Source organism: Amblyraja radiata, chromosome 23 (assembly GCF_010909765.2).
Source record: "Amblyraja radiata isolate CabotCenter1 chromosome 23, sAmbRad1.1.pri, whole genome shotgun sequence".
Taxonomy (NCBI): Eukaryota; Metazoa; Chordata; class Chondrichthyes; order Rajiformes; family Rajidae; genus Amblyraja; species Amblyraja radiata.
The window spans coordinates 18,764,664-18,784,606 of NC_045978.1; the positions used below are offsets into that span (position 1 = coordinate 18,764,664).

General features: G+C 42.0%; 1 protein-coding gene across 1 annotated transcript in view; it reads right to left on the reverse strand.

Moving 5' to 3' along the window:
- Positions 1-19,943, reverse strand: part of sycp2 (synaptonemal complex protein 2) — a 53,648-nt gene that overhangs the window by 17,760 nt on the left and 15,945 nt on the right. Inside the window, exons 5-10 of the mRNA XM_033041245.1 lie at positions 17,696-17,831; positions 14,487-14,734; positions 8,415-8,600; positions 8,010-8,094; positions 4,479-4,640; positions 1,556-1,683 (exon numbers count right to left, since the gene is read on the reverse strand). Coding sequence (XP_032897136.1) covers positions 1,556-1,683; positions 4,479-4,640; positions 8,010-8,094; positions 8,415-8,600; positions 14,487-14,734; positions 17,696-17,831 — 945 coding nt within the window. The remainder of the gene's footprint in view (positions 1-1,555; positions 1,684-4,478; positions 4,641-8,009; positions 8,095-8,414; positions 8,601-14,486; positions 14,735-17,695; positions 17,832-19,943) is intronic.

Below are 19,943 nucleotides of genomic sequence, written 5' to 3' on the forward strand. Positions count from 1 at the left end.
GGAGACAACTTTTAAGAAGCCAGAGATGCACTGCTGTGAAGCTCGGCAGACATTAACATTACCGGTCATTATCCTTGGATCTGAAAACTACTGCTTACGTTTTTTTCCCCCAATGAGCTAATGAAATTCACCGGTCAGCACTGGCTAAAACCTACGAGATCCTAAGAGAACCATCGACCTCCTGGCAACCCACTAGGACCTCCTGGCGACCCACCTACGGCACGAGAATTGTCGCTACTCTCCATGGCAGCTTCATTCCAGTCACCGCTAATTTTTCAACATGTTGAAAAATTTGCGGCGACCATAATGAGGCCGCAATTAGTTCCCAGAATGCGGGAACTCCTCACAACGATGAAGGCGACTCCCCGGCAACCACCCACGAACATGTGGTGACTGCATAGTCTCCTGCACTCGCCTAAAAAGTCGCGTAAGTGGGACAGGCCCATAAAACTCCTCTCGATTGAATTCTACTTGCAACTTATGTATCTATTTCAATAATCTATTGATATCTTCACGAGGTCTAGATTTTCTGGAATCATCTGCAGACCTATTGTGGCTCTTACACTTTATTTATGTATATTCCAAAAAGCACCGGACCTAGTACTGAGCCTTGTGGAATTCCACAGCATTCAGCTCCCAGTCATTAAAATTCATATCAACCATTATCTATTCCTTTTATGCACTAAACTAATTTTTAGATCAAATTTGAATCTCATACCCTTTTGTTTTCTTCATCAATCTGTAACATGGGGTTTTGTCAAGCACCTTGCTAAATTCCATGTAAACTACATCAAATATGAACACATAAATTGAAATATAAATGCTTTGCCCTCTTTGACCATTCTATTGCTGCTTCAAAAAATTCCTTTACCCCAATCAGGTATGACCTTTCCTTGACAAACTAATACTTAGTTTGCCAACATTTTTTCATGGGTGAATGAAAAAATATTGACAAACAAAGTCAAGGAAAACCATAATGTGTTCTATGAATTTGTATAGGTAAAAATAAGTAATAAGAAAAGAGTGGTTATTAGAGATCAAATTGGCAGTGAGTGGAGATTGAAAGTACAGGATGTGAAAACTTGAGTGAATGCTTTGCATTCCACTACACGAAAGGAGGCCTCTTATATCTTTGTTGCCACGGTAGACAATGCTGGAGAAACACAGCGGGTGAGGCAGCATCTATGGAGCAAAGGAAATAGGCAACGTTTCGGGTCGAGACCCTTCTTCAGACTGAAGACGGCTTCTGACCGGAGAAGGCTTTGTTGCCACGGTGTCTTCTACAATTCACCCGCTATTGGGCATAACGCTTGTTCAAGAGAAGGTGAAGGAGGAAGAGGAAGAAGAATGGAAGAGAAGTCTCGTTTTGATCTTACATGAACAAATTCCTACTTCTTATTCCATTATGTGATGTCCACTTTAGAGAAAATTATAATAAATTTTACAAATAAACATTCTAGGAGAAGCTTTGTTAACAAAGTTTTCATATTAAGCTTCGGCAATCTGATTATTTCTTGAAGTGAATTATTTTCACTGGAGAATTGTGAAATTTTACCTGGAATTTAACTTTGAGTTCTTTACTAAACTGCTGACAAATTTCTCCCATGTTTGGCTCACTCTGTCCCCAGTAGTCCATTTGTTTGATTGAAGAACCTCTATTGACAGTAGACAGAAGCTCTGAATCTGCTTAAAGAACACAAATAATCAAACAATTATAAATGGGGGCATCCATAAGACAAAGGAACAGAATTAGGCCATTTGATCATAGCTGATCTATTTTTCAATCTCATTTTCTTGCCTTCTCCCATTAGCCTTTAATGCCCTTACTAACCAAGAAGCTACCAATCTCCGCTTTAAAAATACCCAATGACTTGGCTTCCACTGCCATTTGCGGCAATGAATTCCACAGATTCACCACTCCTCCTCATCTCCATACTAAAGGTATGTCCTTTTATTCCGAGGCAGTACCCTCTGGTCCTTGACTCTCCAACTACTGGAAACATCCTCTCCACATCCACTATATTTCATTAATCAGTAGGTTTCAATGAGATCCTCCCCTATTCCTTCTAAACTCCTAAACAGCAAGTACAGGCCCAGAGCCTTCAAACTCTTCTCGTACTGTGGCAACAGGGATAGAAACATAGAAAATAGGTGCAGGTGTAGGCCATTCGGCCCTTCGAGCCTGCACCACCATTCAATATGATCATGGCTGATCATCCAACTCAGTATCCTGTACCTGCCTTCTCTGCATACTCCCTGATTCCTTTAGCCACAAGGGCCACATCTAACTCCCTTTTAAATATAGCTAATGAACTGGCCTCAACTACCTTCTGTGGCAGAGAATTCCAGAGATTCACCGCTCTCTGTGTGAAAAATGTTTTTCTCATCTCGGTCCTAAAAGATTTCCCCCTTATCCTTAAACTGTGACCCCTTGTTCTGGACTTCCCCAACATCGGGAACAATCTTCCTGCATCTAGCCTCTCCAACCCTTTAAGAATTTTGTAAGTTTCTATAAGATCCCCTCTCAATCTTCTAAATTCTAGCGAGTACAAGCCGAGTCTATCCAGTCTTTCTTCATATGAAAGTCCTGACATCCCAGGAATCAGTCTGGTGAACCTTCTCTGTACTCCCTCTATGGCAAGAATGTCCTTCCTCAGATTAGGAGACCAAAACTGTACACAATACTCCAGGTGTGGTCTCACCAAGACCCTGTACAACTGCAGTAGAACCTCCTTGCTCCTATACTCAAATCCTTGAATGCTAACATACCATTCGCTTTCTTCACTGCCTGCTGCACCTGCATGCCTACTTTCAATGACTGGTGTACCATGACACCCAGGTCTCGTTGCATCTCCCCTTTTCCTAATCGGCCACCATTCAGATAATAATGCCCAACCCGGATGACACCGGGTTGGGCAGCGACCACACTGACTCTCACATTAGGGTGAACTTGCATGATATGCTTTATTTACAGTAACAAAAAGTCCAGAACCGCATGAGGGCACTGCCCCTCATCATCAGGGCGCATGTGCCGCGACACTCTGTGTCGCGGCACATGTCAAGGGTTCCAGAAATTCCACCCTTTTCAATATATAAGCCACAGGGTTATTGATCACTTTTCCCAATCCATTAGCAGTGGTACCCCAATTCTGCATCACTTGTCCAAACGGGTCAATAATCCTTCACCAGATTAGGCAGCATCTGTGGAGGGACTGGATACGCAATGTTTTGGGTCACAACGTTTAGTCTCCAGGTCAATAATCTCTCCTCCCTTATCACAACGTCAGGGATCCCTTCTCCCTTCCTCAAGTAGCAGTGTATCTAATCCTTTGCTTATTCCAAACACCACAAAAAACTGCCATCTGATCTCCATTTTCCAATCCAAAAGATCTCTAATCTACAAAGTTAATAGTGACTCATATATCTTTGCCATCTCCAACACCAACCTACTCCCTTCCTTATGCAGCAATGCATAAAGCAAGAGTCATAGAGTGATATAGTGTGGAAACAGGGCTCTCGGCCCAACGCCCACACCGGCCAACAATGTCCCAGCTACACTAGTCCCTCTGCCAGCGCTTGGTCTATATCCCACCAAACCTGTCCTATCCATGTACCTGTGTAACCGTTTCTTAAACGATGGGATAGTCGCGGCCTCAACTACGTCTAGCAGCTTGTTCCATACACCTACCACCCTAAAAAAAGTTACCCCTTGGATTCCTATTAAATCTTTTCCCCTTCACCTTGAACCTATGTCCTCTGGTCCTCAATTCCCCAACTCTGATCAAGAGACTTTGTGCATCTACACGATCTATCTGGTCACTTCTTCGTCCTGAAGGTCAGCAGTAATTTCAAATCATTTCTCCTTCTACAATACCTGTGATATCTCCGATCTTTTCTCTACTCTCCAACACTAACAATTCCTGGACATGCACTCTAATTTGTAGGGAAGTTAAAATGATCCAATGAGGAATTTCAAGGAGGTACAGAGATTTAGGGATACAGGTACATAAATCTTTTAAACTGGTCACACCTGTTGATGCTTTCAGAAAAAAAACAATCAGTGGTTTTATAAATGGAGCAATATATTACAAATACACTTTATGAGAAGTGTGAAATATGTCATGCAGAGATTGGGGGTTTAGCAGTTATTTAACAAAAATGAAGGCTTATTCTGCAAAAGGACCCATGATAATTTAATAAAAGGCCATGAATATTCAAAACTCCGTCCTAACTGACACCAAAGCATTATGTGCAGTAAAATTGAAATTTGCATTATTTTGTGCAAGCATGGCAAAATTGCACGTTCAGACTTTCCTGAATTATCTATTTATCGGGATGAAGAATGAGCAGGTAAGATAAGAAAGAAAATGTTGAGGAAAAGATTGTGAACTGTTGCAGGACTGGTTGGAGATGATCAGCGTGTACTACTTAAGGTACCTGGGAATGACTGAAAGTAACGGTAATTAAAAGTCAAATACCTCTGTTACAGTTCTGGTTTCCAAAATCACAAGTGAACAGTTTTCTGGGTTTTAGTCTTGTTCTTTGCTCTGTTGTTCCCTCTTCTTCCTCATCATCATAAAAATTGCTTTGAAGATTCTTCCCATAGATGCTTTTGAGTACAGAGGAATGATGAGTTGGACCTAGACATTTAACAAGGAAAGCATTTGAATATAGGGGTTGAACCTCCTCAAAATAAAAAAGGCAAATATTTTCCTATATTTTTATCTCTTCACTTTAAACTAGGCAATAGTTAAAATAGCTTATAGAAAAGAGATTCAGGAAACCATTGATTTAAAAAAAATCAAGTGCTTCACTCCAGATATGCTGCATGACTTCCTGAGTATTTCCAGCAGTTTGTTGTTATTTCAGATTTACAGCCTTTGCAGTTATTTGATTTTCAATAATCAGAGAAAACACTTTACCTCATTTTGGTTTTAGACGGGCAATCCTTTTTTTAAACTCAGATAACCTCCATCACTTCGACAGTTTCCAATTCCCTGTGCCAACTGGCTCATCTTTAACATAGATGTATAATCCCTCAACGCCTGCATCTCACAGGGTCCTAGAGTCCCCTACCTTTTCCCTGAACAGAGTCTTAATCAGCTTCCCCCCACCACCAGGCATTCGCCCAGCAAAAATTGTCCCTGCATTTACCAACTTCACCTACCACTCACTTTCTGTAGGTCAAAGATATAGGATGGGAGCTTGCATGGGCCAAGCTACTTGTCTTTCTGTGGCATACTTCTTCAAGTCCACAGGCTCTATAAAGCAACCCTTTTTCTGGTGCATTGGAGGTTGTTTACTTGACCTTTGATGAGGTGCCACACGAGGTTGCTAAACTAAGATAAGACCCCATGGTATTAGAAGCAAGGTACTAGCATGGATAATTGATTAGGTGACTGGCAGAAGGCAAAGAGTGGGAATAAAGGGGACTTTTTCTGTTTGGCTGCCGGTGACAAGTGGTGTTCCGCTGCTGTCGGTGTTGGGTCCACTACTTTTCATGTTATATGTTAATGATCTGGATGATGGAATTGATGGCTATGTGACCAAGTTTGCAAATTATATGACGATAAATAGAGGGGAAGGTAGTGTTGTGGTAGCAGGGAGTCTGCAGAAGGACCAGGACAAGATGGGGGAGTGGGTAAAGAAGTGCCAAATAGAATACAGCGTAGCAAAGTGTACGGTCATGCACCTCAGTAGAAAGAATAAAGGCATAGATTATTTTCAGAAATCAGAAGTGCAAGGGATTTGGGAGTGCTGGTGCAGGATTCCCAAAAGGTTAATTTGCAGGTTGAATTGGTAGTGAGGAAGGCAAATGCAATGTTAAGATTCATTTTGTGGGGACTAGAATAAAAAAGCAAGAACGTAATGCTTAATAAAGTGCTGGTCAGGCCACATTTGGAATATGGGCCCCATATTTGAGGAAGAATGTGCTGGCATTGGAGACGATGCAAAAAAGGATTTCAAGAATGTTCCAGGGGCTGATTGAGTTAATATATGTAGACTGTTTGATGGCACTGGGCCTGTATTCACTAAAGTTTAGAAGGATGAGGAGGGGAATTTATTTAATCCTACCGAATATTGAAATGCCTAGATAGAGTGGATGTGGAGAGGATGTTTTTAGTAGCGGGAAAGTCTAGAACCAGAGGGCACAGCCTCAGAATAAAGGGATGTACCTCAACTATAGAGATGAGGAATTTGTTTATTGTTAGCCAGATAGTGCATTAGGAGTACTGTGTGCAGTTCTGGTTGTCCCAATACAGGAAGGGGATGGAGGCTTTCTTGAGGGTTCAGAAGAGGTTTACCAGAATGCTGCCTGGATTAGAGGGTATTAGATATAAAGAGAGGTTGGACAAACTTGGATTGTTTTCTCTGGAATATCAGAGGTAAGGGAAGGCCTGATAGAAGTAAATAAAATTGTGAGATAAACATTCAGGATGTTTTTGCAAGGGTAGAGATTTAAAGGAGATGCGCGCAGCACGTTTTTTGCACAGACAATGGTAGGTACCTGGAACGTGTTGGTGGTGGTGGAGGCAGATACAAGTGGCATTTAAGAGATTTTTTTTAGGCACACAGATATGCAGGAAATGGAGGGTTGTGGATCATGTTCAGACAGAGGAGATTACTTTAATCTGGTATCATGTTCAGCATGCACATTGTGGGCCGAAGCCCCTGATCTTGTGCTGTACTTTTCTATGTTCTGTGTGTTAAATGTAAAACTGAAGCATTGATAACTTGTTCAGACAGAAGTATCGAACATAGTGCCCATCTTGGTTTCTTCCTGAGATCCTTCCGTTAGTCACTTAAGCTAATTTGATTCACTCTGCATTATATTAAGAAATGACAGACCACAAAGGTTACAGGATGAAAGCGTCCCTGCTGTCGTACTGAAGACTCCCCAAAATTAACTACGACAGCATCCTTCTCACACCCAAGGTCTTCCATTATCCACAAAATACAAATCAAAAGTATGATAGAATACTCTCTTCCCTTGTCTTGATGATTGGACTTCCACCAACTGATGCTCAACACACTATTCAGGACAAAACCACCTGCTTAAATGGCATTCCATTCACAACCCTGAGCATTAATTCCCTGCACCCCTGGCACATAGAATATGTAGTAATAACATCTATAAATTATACCATAGATGTATGCCTAGACCACTTTGACAGTGGCTTCCAAACATGCGACTTCAGGCACCAAGAAGGCCAGCAGGTGCATGGAAACAATACCTTTATGAGGTCACCCCAAGTCACACATCATACTGATCATAATCATAATAATAATCATAATTTATTAGCCAAGTATGTTTTGCAACATACCAGGAATTTGGTTTGCCATACAGTCATACCAAAAAAACCAACGACACACAACTACATAAAAATCTGACATAAACAGTTCATTGGCTATATTTAAGAGGGAGTTAGATGTGGCCCTTGTGGCTAAGGGGATCAGAGGGTATGGAGAGAAGGCAGGTACGGGATACTGAGTTGGATGATCAGCCATGATCATATTGAATGGCGGTGCAGGCTCGAAGGGCCGAATGGCCTACTCCTGCACCTAATTTCTATGTTTCTATGTTTCTAAACATCCACTGCAGCGGCTCCTCCACATTCCCCACTGTGATGGAAGGCAATAAAGTCTTATCTTCTTTCCTCCTTTCCTCTCTGTCAATATATTGCAGGTCCATCATCTTCACTAAATTTAAATTCTGGAACTCCCTATCCATCAGCACTGTGGGACTTCTGCAACAGTTCAAAAGGGCAGCTCATCACCACCTTTTCAAAGCCAATTAGTAATGGGCAATAAATGCTAGACTTGCCAGCAGCACCCAAAACTCCCCACAAAATGATTAAAAATAAACAATAAAAAACATTTATTTGCACCCACGTAGTTGGACAAAGTAAGTACAGCAACTTGTCTGAAGGAAGTTAGTCAATATGAGCCAGAGAATTAATTTATAAAATTTCCTGGTTACAGTTGATCCACATTGTTAAATTACTAACCTGACGTGTATACTTCAGATGAAGGAACTCTATCCTTCTCTACTCTTCTACTCTTTTCAAGTATAACTGATCTTGAATCAGTTTCCTGATAACAACAAAACAATCAATAATAACACAAATTGAATAAATAAAAACACAAATTAAATAACTGAATGTCGGAGCTACTTATCCAATGAAATATCCAAAGAAATTAGTAAACACAAAATGGAAAAAAAAGTGCTGGAAAAATTCAGTGAGTCAGGCAGTATCTGTAGAGGGAATGAACAGACAACGTTTCGGGTTGGGTCTGTGTAAGGGTCTGGGACCAAAACATCATATGTTCATCCCGTCCACAGATGCTGCATGACTGACTGAGTTCCTCCAGCATTTTGTTTTTTGCTCAAGAGAATATATTATTGTGCACACCTCAGCAGTCGTCTTCTTGCCAGATATAGAACTTAGCGTGAAGTTATTTGATGACTTAGTAGTGACAATTGAGTTTTCAGAAGAGATACTCTTATTTGTAATGATTTCTTCATCTGCATTCTTCAGTTTGACAGATTCCTGATGAACAACATCCTTTTCATTAATTTCCAGACACAATGGAGTCACCTGTGGACAGATAGAGGTGAAGAAGTGAAGAAAGAAGTCAAATAATTAAGAACCATGAGTATCTTCGGAACAAAAACATTGGTTAGGTGCCGGAAGACTGGAGGGTGGCTAATGTTTTGCCTCTATTCAAGAAGGACTGCAAGGAAAAGCTTGGGAACTATAGACCAGTGAATCTAACATCTGTGGTAGGCAAGTTACTGGATAGGATTCTGAGGGATAAGATATATAAACTTTTGGATAGACAGGGGCTGATTAGGGATCATCAGTATGGTTTTGTACATGGGAGATTGTGTCTTACGAATATGATAGAGTATTTTGAAGTAACCAAAAAGGTTGAGGACAAAGCCATGGAGGTTGTCGATTTGTGTGTGGTTTTGATAAGGTTCCACATGGTATGCTACCTGGAAGGTTAGGTCACATGGGATTCAGGGAGAGCTAGCCAACTGGCCAGAGAATTGGCTTCAAGGAAGGAAGCAGAGGGTCATGGAAGATGGTTTTTCAGACTGGAAGCCTGTGACTAGTGGTGTGCTTCAAGGATCGATGCTGAGCCCATTGGTGTTTGGGATTTACATCAATGATTTGGATGAGAATATACAAGGCATGATTAGTTTATGTATAAAGATACAGCATGGAAAGTTCCTTCAACCAACTGTGTCCATGCCGACCATCCATCACCCATTTACACTAGTTCAACTTTATCCCACTTCCTTATCCACTCGCTGCACATGAGGGACAATTTACAGAGGCCAACAATTTACAGCGGCCAATATGTGCAAACTTCACACAGACAGCACCCGAGATCAGGATCAAACAGGGTCTCTGGCACTGTGAAGCCAATTAATAATCACATTGACATTAATAAGTTTGCAGATGACATTAAAGTGGGTGGGATTGTAGATAGTGAAAATGGTTAACAAAAATTGAGACAGGATTTTGATCAGCTGGGCAAGTGGGCTGAGGAATAGTTAATGGAGTTTAATGCAGATAGCGCGAGGTGTTGCATTTTGGGAAGTCAAATCAAGGCAGGATCTTCACGGTGAATGGCAGGGCTCTGAGGAGAGTTTTAGAGAAGAGGGATCTAGGAGTGCAAGTACATTGTCCCCTGAAAGTGGCATAGATAGGGCAGTCAAGAAGACTCTCTGTATATTGGCCTTCATCAGTCAGGATGCTATAGTACAGTTGTACAACATGTTTGTGAGGCCGCATTTGGAATAGTATGTTCAGTTGTGGTTACCCTGTTGTAGGAATGATGTCATTGAGTTGAAAAGAGTGCATAGAAGATTTACGAGGATGTTGCCAGGACTTAAGGGCCCGAGCTATAGGAAGAGGTTGGGGAGGCTATGATTTTATTCCTTGGAGCATATAAGGCTGAGGGTGATCTTATACACGTGTATAACATCATGAGGGGAATAGGCACAGAGTCTTTTACCCAGAGTAGGGGAATTCAAGAACCAGAGGACATATTACCAGAAGACATAAGGGGCATCATTGTAGTTGAGGCAGATACTATAACAACATTTAAAGATAGGGCATTTTGGTCGGCGTATATAAGATGGTCCTATGACCCGTTTCCATGCTACTGTATATGACTCTAATAACATGCATCAACTTAAAGGATGGTTTGTTACCAATGGAACACGCAGGAAATAGGTTCAATAAGCAGGTTGTTGTCTTACCCATATGATGTAATAGGTTTAGCAGGACAACAGTTTGAGATATTGAAATATTGGCCACAAACTTCATCATATTGAGTTTAGAAGTTGGAATGTTATGTTAATATACATTAATACAATTGTATGGTAATATACATTAATACAAAACATTGATGAAGTCACATTTGGAGTACAATTCTGATCACCCTGCTATGAGATTTATGAGGATGTTGCCAGGTCTAGAGGCCCTGAGCTATAGAGAGAGGTTGGGTAATCGAGGACTTTATTCCTTGAAGTGCACTAGGCTGTGGACATCTTATAGAGGTGTATAAAATCACAAGGGGATTAGATAGGATTGGTACTTTCTCATCTGTCTTTTTACCAAGAGTAAAGGAATCATGAACCAAAGGACATAGGTTTAAGGTGAGAGGGGAAAGATTTAATAGGAACCTGATGGGCAACTTTTTCACACAGTGGGTGACGGGTATATGTAACGCGCTGCCAGAGGAGGTGGTTGAGGCAGGTACTATAACAACATTGAAAAGATACTTGGACAAATACATGGATAGCAAAGGTTTGGAGGGATATGGGCCAAATATGAGCAGGTGGAACTAATGTAGATGGGGCATCTTAGTCGGCATGGGCATGCTGGGCCGAAGATACTGTTTCCATGCTGTATGTCTTTATGACTGTAACTGAGCAGCCTAAATCTACTTTAAATAATCCACATACATAACTAACTAACTCAGAGCCAAACATAGATGATTCAGATTCAGGTTTAGATTCAGATTAGTGTATTGCCATATACACAAGGGTCCAATGAAATTCCTAGTTTGCATGATTGGTTCAGGTGTCTAATAGGGGAAGAAGCTGGTCTTACGTCAGTACGTCCTGGTTTTCAAGGTCCTATATCTTCCCTCAGAAGGTAGCAGAGAGGAAGAGGAATGGTAAGGGTGGCAGGCATCCTTGAAGATATTTCTAGCCTTCCTGATGCAACGCACCATCAAGATGGACCACATGCAGGGAAATGACAAGCCTATGATGGACTGAGCTGTGTTCACCACTGTCAGGCGGTCATAAACTGAGCCGATGCTATGTACAGGCTGAGATGAATCCTATCAAAAGACTTTCCACAGTGCATCTGTGGAAGTTTGAGGAAATCCTGATGAACATGTTGCATCTCAGATGCCGAAGAAACTAAGTAGCTGATGCCCTTCCTTGGTCATCGCATTAGCATGACAAGAATAAGTTAGGTTGCTGGTGATATGCATGCCAAGAAACTTGAAGTTGTCCACAATCTCTGGAGCAATTCCATAGATGAGGGCAGGGTTGAGGGTCTGTCCCACTTTCACGAAGTAATTCACAAATTCTCCCGAGTTTTCCCCTGATTCAAACTCGCAGAATGTTCGTAACAAGTCCGTAGGAGGTCGTAGGAGTTCATAGATATATTGTAGCGGCTCGTTATGCTAGCCGTAGGTACTCGTGGCATCAGGTAAGTCGGGACGTTTTTTCCAGCCCGATAAAAAATGTCCACGAGTAAAAAAATGGTTGGGATGAAACAATTGTTGTGAAAGTGGGACAGGCCCTTTATGTTCACCTCCCGGGTTCCACAGGTCAACAACCAACTCTTTCATCTTGCTGATGTTAAAGGCTAGACTCCAGGAAACATGGTTCTCAATCTCTTTCCAGTACTTCATCATCATCGGCGGTCACTTGAAACGAGTATGACTGTCCGCTCATGGAGGACGCCTGTGCGTGACTTTTTTTAATGTGGGGAGACTGGTGCAGAGACAGCCACCACACGGTCATTGACAGATCTGGGTCAGAATCCAGTGGCATGGAATATCCTTGGCAGGATACCATGCTGGTAAATCCATGCCTTGAACTTGCCGGGAAGCTCTGACCAGTCCACCGCTCTCAACCAGCTCTCCAGCTCCGGACAGGTTGCCTGGACTGATGCTGTATCCTTCAGGCTGCTGTTATACACCTTGCCAAGATTCTTCACTGGCCTTTCGGAGACAGTTGGGATTGGTGTCCCTTCGATGCTGAAGCGGAACCTGTCCATGACTTTGCCCTTCTTCAGCACCAGTGACCTTGATTTTGCTGGCTTAAACCTCATTCTTGCCCATCCAATCAGTTTCTCCAACCCCTGCAGGATCCACCTGCCTCCTGGCACTGACTCAGTGGTGACAGTCAGGTTGTCCATGAAGGCTCTGATTGGTGGTTGGCGCATTCCTGACTTGGTCAGAGGGCCCCGGTACTCTGGCTCAGCAGACTTGATGATCATGTTCATCGCCAAGGCAAAAAGGATCACAGAGATGGTACAGCCTGTGATGATCCCAACCTCCAGTCTGTGCCACTCTGATGTTACTGACCCTACTGAGACTCTCATGCTGAACTGGTTGTAATAGTCCAGGATGAGATCTGCCACTTGGCCCGGCACATGATACTTGGTCATGACTGTCTGGATCAGCTTGTGCGGGATGTAGCTGTAGGCATTAGCCAGGTCAAGCCAGAGCAGTCAGGTCTCCCTTGTTCTCTCTGGCTTCTCTGATGAGTTGGGTCACCATTCCCATGTGCTCTAGACACCCCGGCACTCCAGATAAGCCTCTCTTTTGCACTGAGCTGTGGATGTAGCCATTGCTAGAGAGTAAGTTGGTTATCCGCCTCGCTACTATACTGAAGAAGATCTTGCCTTCAATGCTTAGCAAGGAGATGATCGGTCTTCTTGGAATCGCTTCCTGGCTCTTTCCTTCCCGCGTCTTCGGTGCCACTCAGCTCTACGGAGGGTCTGCAGCTTCATCCTCAGGATGGTTCGCAGTTCAGCCAAGGGGGGACGTTGCTCTTCGCTGGCCTCTTTATACTGCTTCTTGAGGGACTTCAGCTCCTGCCGGATCTTGTGGATCTTTGTTGCGCTTTGGTTCATGGTGAAAGGTGTTCTGGCAGGTTTCTTCTCCACTGCTCCAAACCTTTCCACAGCTAGGCTGACGATGATTGTCGTCATCGTCTGCAGCCTTTGATCCACACCTCCCTTCGCAGTTGCTTCTAGCACCTCGCCGACGTCCTCATCGAACTGATGCCAGACTGCCGTCTTGCAGACCTGTGGACATTTGACTCGAACCTTCTCCGGAGGTGTTGTGAGGGACTAGTTGCGTCACTTGGAGGCTTCGGGCTCTATGGGGTGCTTCCGGGCCCGGCTCCTCCTGCGTCTAACTAGGTAAAATACCTGTGCGATGTGACACTCCCTCTCCCTCCAAACACTTCATCCGGGTCTGGTGAATCTTCAGGCCTCGGCTGTTCTTGCAAACCTTTCCACATCTGCATTTCATACTCATAGTCGGTTGTCCATTGCCATTAGTCGTTAGGCTTTGATCCATCAAATTGGGGTGCTCATCCTCCCCCCCTCTCGGGCAACTCTGGGGGTATTTTTCCATGCGTTTTCCTGTAGCTTGATTTGGGTCTCCTCCTTTCAAAGGATGCGGTTTGGGCTGCCAACCCGCCCCGCCCCGGTTGCAGTCTTTCCGAGCTGTCCACTGTCTCTCCAGTCATCGCCACCCTATTCTTGGTTGGCCCATTTTTGTGCGATACAATTCTATGATTCATTACCTTCCGACTTGGATTCAGTTTTTCAGAGATAAATGGCAACTTAAGCTTTCCTAATTAGGCTCTGTACATGCTTGCTGGTGTTTTGTCCTTCATGCTCTAGCTCCCTCTGCATCTTGGAGCTCTGCAATCTTTTGCCATTGAGATATAACGTTAGTGTTGTTAATATTATTTTTATATTTTTTCTGCCAAAGTGGCTAATTTTACATTTTCTCACTTCGTGCTCCATCCATTGTGGCAAGATCTTTACCCGTACACTCAATCGTTATGTCCCTTTATTGTCTTTTTATATCCGCTTCACAATTTACTTTCCAAACTATTTTTGTGTTACCATCAACTTTAGTTTCAGTGCTTTTATCTACATCATTATATAAATTGTATCTTTGAAAACAATCATTGCAATATTGCAATCATTTATAGAACAAATTCTGATTCTGACGGTGGAATTTGCTGACAAAATTTTGATTTTTTCAATGTAAAACAATATTTATTACTCTTTTACCAAAACTGCATTTTCACACTTAACATTCCTCTTTCAATGAGCCATAATTGTATCCCGTGAGAACATACAGATATGCATCACATATTTCAAATTGAAACCTATTATATAAAAATTGAAATATTTTCTTACCAGAGAGATTGGGCTCACAACAGGTGAGAAATCAGAGGTGAACGTTGCCTTTGCTGCTGAATAGACTGGTGATGATAGCGGAGTTGCTGTTTTCAGAATGCTTCTGGTAGATTTACAGGATTTTGTGACGATCGTTGAAAGATTGGGAGATTGTAATGATTCTGATGAATTCTCAGTCCGAATGGATCCCTCAGATTCCAGTGGAGATGAAAATCTAGTTAAAGCTGCCGATTTGCACATTCTTTCATCTATTATCAAGTATATTAAGATAAAAATACAAAATCACTTAATTTATAATTGTGTGAAATGAAAAGCATGAAATATCAACTACTTCTAAACAGCTTGAGCCAGCTAAAAGCAGTTGCATTTAGGTTCAGATATATTTCCTTTCCATGAACAAGTTCTATGTTTATACATTAAAATTAAGGAGTGTTGAGTATTTTTAAAGACTATCTTGTCTCATAACTGTTGAAAATGACATAAAATCCTTCAAATGTTTTATTGAACAGATTGAACTAAACATCACCTTAAGGTAAAACAGATTCACATTATCAGAGGGCAGATACATATGCTTTAATCCTACATGGCACACAACATGATTGTATGCATGGTCAGCCCTTGCTGTTATAGTGACAGTTATTTCTGAGACCTTTGAAAAATGTGCAAAGTCAGAAACTAGTTGAAACCCTCACATTCCACTCTTCCCCTTTCATGTTCTGATTACAAACTTGCTACTGGTACATTTACTGGCAAATTAATCAATAAGGTATCAATATTTAAAATCTACAGCCACTAATGCCTGGGGATTTAATTGCATTACTCTTTTTCTTTCACCTTAATGCACTTGGAAATCCAGTTTTCCCAAGTGAAACATTTCCAGGTTGATTTGCAACATCCAGACCATTCGTCTAGGAAGGCAATTCATACTTCCTGATATGAATAACTCCATGATCCTGCTGGATTTTTGTGTGAGAAATACATAGGATGATGTAATTCCCTGAGAGAGGCTCCTCTCATGGTTGTGGCAGCACTCATGGTGGATATTCCTGGGTTAACATCCACTCCGCACCTCACTGGTACAACTATGACACTACTGCTCTCATCAATGGCACATATCCCTTCTCAAGAATTGTGCTAATATAGCCCCTGACCCTTATATCTCCACTCTCACAATCCCACCCCCTTGCCACAAACCTTACAGAGTAGTATGCCTAGAGACAAACTGAATTTTCTTGTGGTGTGACCATGACCAAGACATGGTTTTGCCACAAATTAATACCTCTATTCCTTTCAGGCACACCTGAAAGTGTCAGAAGTAAAAACGGCTGATATTGGAAATCTAAAATAAAGAGTGAATGTCAGAAGTGTATGTTTTACACTTCTGACATTCACTCTTTATTTTAGATTTCCACACTTGGACAGAATCTGTAGAGAGAGAGAAACTATTTAATGTTTCAGGCTGATAATAATCTTTCAATATGACTGTCCAGTTCTGATACTAACTAGAAAAGATGGTTGCTTGAAATTGATGAATTCATTGTTAAGTCCCAAGGGAAGTAAAGTGCCAGATTGTTTGTTGCTCCTGATCCCAAATATGTGGTCCTTGGAGTTTCCAAAAAATGATACTCTATTCTGAAAGCTTACTTTGGGCTCCGATTCATTGGAACAGTGCGGGTGGACAAAGACTAATGTGGGAGTAGGTCAAATAATTACAGTGACAGGCAATTAGAAGCTCAGAATCACTCTTGTGAACTAAATGGAAAATACAGCATAGAACAGTCTAGCATAGGAGCGGGCCCTTTGTCCACAATGTTTGTGCTAAACATGATGCTTGATCTTATCTGCCTGCACGTGAACCATATCCTTCTATTCCCTGCATTTCCATATTCCTATCCAAAAGCCTCTTAAACGCCACTATCGTATTTGCCTCCCCAGGCAAAGCATTCCGGGTATCCACCACCTGTAAAAAACTTGCCTCGCACATCTCCATTAAACATTCCCCCTCTCACCTTACAGCTGTGCCCTCCAGTGTAGGACATTTCCACCCTGGCAAAAAGCTTCTGACAGTCTACCCAATGTATGCATGCCTCTCAGAATGTTATATATTTGATCAAATCTCCCCATAACCTTCGATATTCCAGAAAAAAACTATTTGAGTCTATCTAACCTCTCCTTATAGCTGAAACTCTCTAATCCAGACAGCATGCTGGTAAACCTCTGCACCCTCACCGCAGCTTCCAAATCTCTCCTCCAATGGAGAGACCAGAACTACACGTAATATTCCAAATATAGCTCAACCAAAATCCTGTGGAGCTGCATCATGATTTCCTGACTGGCACTCAATGCCCCGAGCAATGAAGGCAAGCATATGCCTTCTTTACCACCCTATCTACTTGTGTTGCTATGTTTAGTGAGCTATGAACTTGGACTCCAAAATTCCTCTGTACTTCAAATCTGTTAAGGCTCGTGCCATTAACTGTATACTCTCTCTTTGCATTCACCCTCTGTAGATTAGTGTCACATGTCATGAGTCATGCTTCTGTAGTTACGCCCACTAGCTTTTCAGTTATCACTGCTTGCTGGATTTCCTGAGTGTAAGTGGAACGCGCAAGTGTGAAGTCGTGCTTGTAATGTAGTTAATAAAGTCTTTGGATCTTTATCTTGGTGTAAGGCTTCTGTTATTCTATGGTCATCACTCAACACCCTCCCTGAGTGCAACACCTCGCACTTGCTCGGGTTAAAATTCATCTGCCATTTCTGCAGCTGATCTATATTCCACTGTATCTTCAAACAGCCTTCCTCCCTCTCTGGAACTCCTCTAATTTTGGTGTCGTCAGAAAACCTACTCACCAACCCATCTATACTTACATCTAGGTCATTGATATATAAATCACAAACAACAGAGGTCCCACACAGATCCTTACAGAACTCCACTGGTCACAGACCTCAAGCCAGAATATCTACCTTCCACTACATCCCTCTGTCTTCTATGTATGCTGTACATCTTAATCTTCTGGATTATAATGGTAGATAGGTAATGTACAAACATAGGGAGTAGAAGACTTAGAACTGAGCACAAGGAGGGAATTATTTTTTTTAATTATTGAGTTAATCTGTGCAAGGACTCTGAATATTTTACAGTGATATTTCACAGGAAACCTTTTCTGATATACATGCCCATCCTCTATACTTAAGAGCAAAACTCTTACATCTGATCTTCTCAACTGATGTATTTTCATATGATTGTACTGTTGAAACTTCTAATATTTGATTTTCTTGCTCATAATCAGCTGACATGTTTGCTTTCCTCTTTGAGTTCCTACAAATCTTCTTTGTGGGCACTGGCTGAAACAAAAGAAAGCAATCAAAATTAAGTACTATTTTTACTGTGGATAATAGTTCACAGAACAATCAGGATTCTCACCCTGAGACTCACTGACCCTTTAGATGTTTGCACATTCAGTCAGACAATTGGAGAATTATTAAATGCTATAGTTCAGAAGAAATCTATCATTGTGTCTGAGAAGGTCTATCTATTTTAAGAGCTATTTAGTTCACACTACTCACATGGCGTTTCTTCACTGTGCTCCAATGTGATTTTTCTAAATTATTTATGAAATTCCCAATGAAAAATGTTATTGTAATCGCTTTGTCACCACCCCAGCTGTGCATTTGGGAAAATGTGAGGCGTATGTAAATATATTTCTCCTCATCCCACTTCTGATTCTTCTGCCAATTATTTCAATATATGTCAATAGAAAGATGCTCCTAATTCACATATCTCACCATCAGATCATTTTGAGCACTAATAAAATTGCTCTTTGGGTAATGGCAGCTTCAGCTGTCCCTGTACAAATACTTAATTCTGTCAAAATAAAACACAAAGTGCTGGAGTAACTGAGCAGGTCAGGTTGCATTTCTGGAGAACATGGATAAGTAACATTTCTTCAGACTGATTGTGGTGGAGGAGCGGGGAGAAAGCTGGCAAGGGGGAGGAGTAGGACAAAACCTTGTGAGTGATAGGTGGATAAAGCTGAAAGTGGCTTTTGTTAGGCAGATGGTTGGTCAAAGACCAGAGATGAACAGACAAAATGAGAAGGATGGGAGAGGTGCAAACTGTGAGAGGAAGGAATATAGATAGATGAGGTGGGTGAAAGTCAAGGTGGGGCACAGGGAAGAAGAGGATTATTGGTAGGTAAAATTACATGAAAATTGGAGAATTCACTTTTCATACTGTAAACTATCCAAGAGAAATATGAGGTGCTGTTCCAGGTTGAAAGTGCCCTCACTCTGGTATGCAAGAGGCCCAGGACAGGGAGGTCAATATGAGGAGTTAAAATGATTAGCAACCGGGAAATCCAGCAGGCCTTGGTGAATCAAGCGTAAGCGTTTGGCGATACAGTTAAGGCCGCACGCAAACTGGAGGAACAGCACCTCACATTCCTCTTGGATAGCTGGATTCTATTGAAGTAAATAATTCAATTCGTACTTCAACCATACCCTCTACCTTCATGAGTAGATCGCCTTTCTGGTCGCTGATCAGCGCATTCTTCCTTTACTACCTTTTTCCTTTAAGTAGTTATATATATTCAAGATAGACCTTTCTGAGTGTGAATCCGCAGAAAGCAACTGGCCTGGATGGTCCCCGGCCATGTCCTCAGGACCTCTACGGACCAGCTGACAGGTATTCGCAGACATTTTTAATCTCTCAATGTTCCATTCTGAGGTTCCCAACTGCTTTACGAAAACCAGTATCATCCCAGTGCCAAAGCCAAGTAAAGCAGCGTGCCTTAATGACTACTGTCCAGAGACTCTGACATTCACCATCACAAATTGCTTTGAGAGACAGTTTTTAACCTACCGTCTCAACAGGTTCAGAGTAGTACCATCTCTCTGGCTCGAAACTAAGCTCTGGACCACCTAGACAACTGGACATTTATGTCAGACTCTTATTTATTGACTATAGCTTTGCCCTCAACACCATAATCTCATCCAAACCTATCCCTAAACTTCTGGACCGAGGAGACAGAAACGGTCCGCCCTTGCTTTTGGATCCTCGACTTTGACCCATAAACCAGTCAGTGAGGATCAGTGACAACACATCTTCCACAATAATTCTCGGCACCTGTCCACTGCATGGATGCATTCTCAGTCCTCTACTGTACTTCCTATACACCTCATGGCACTCATCCGAGGACCAGAAATTCAATGTGATGTGCATATTGAGTGACCAGATCGTACAGCCTTCGTCAGCGCCTCTAGATCTACACCTTCATACGTAATCAACACAGCAAACGGGACTCTGATTGTAATGGCTTGTGTACCTCAGTTGGATGCAGAAATCTGTTTCATTAACTGTTGTGCCTAGAGAGCAATGCCAACTGACAATTAGGTGACCACCACTGCACAAAAGTAAAAGATTTACACCTGACCCTGCAGAGAATTTAATGAGGTTCG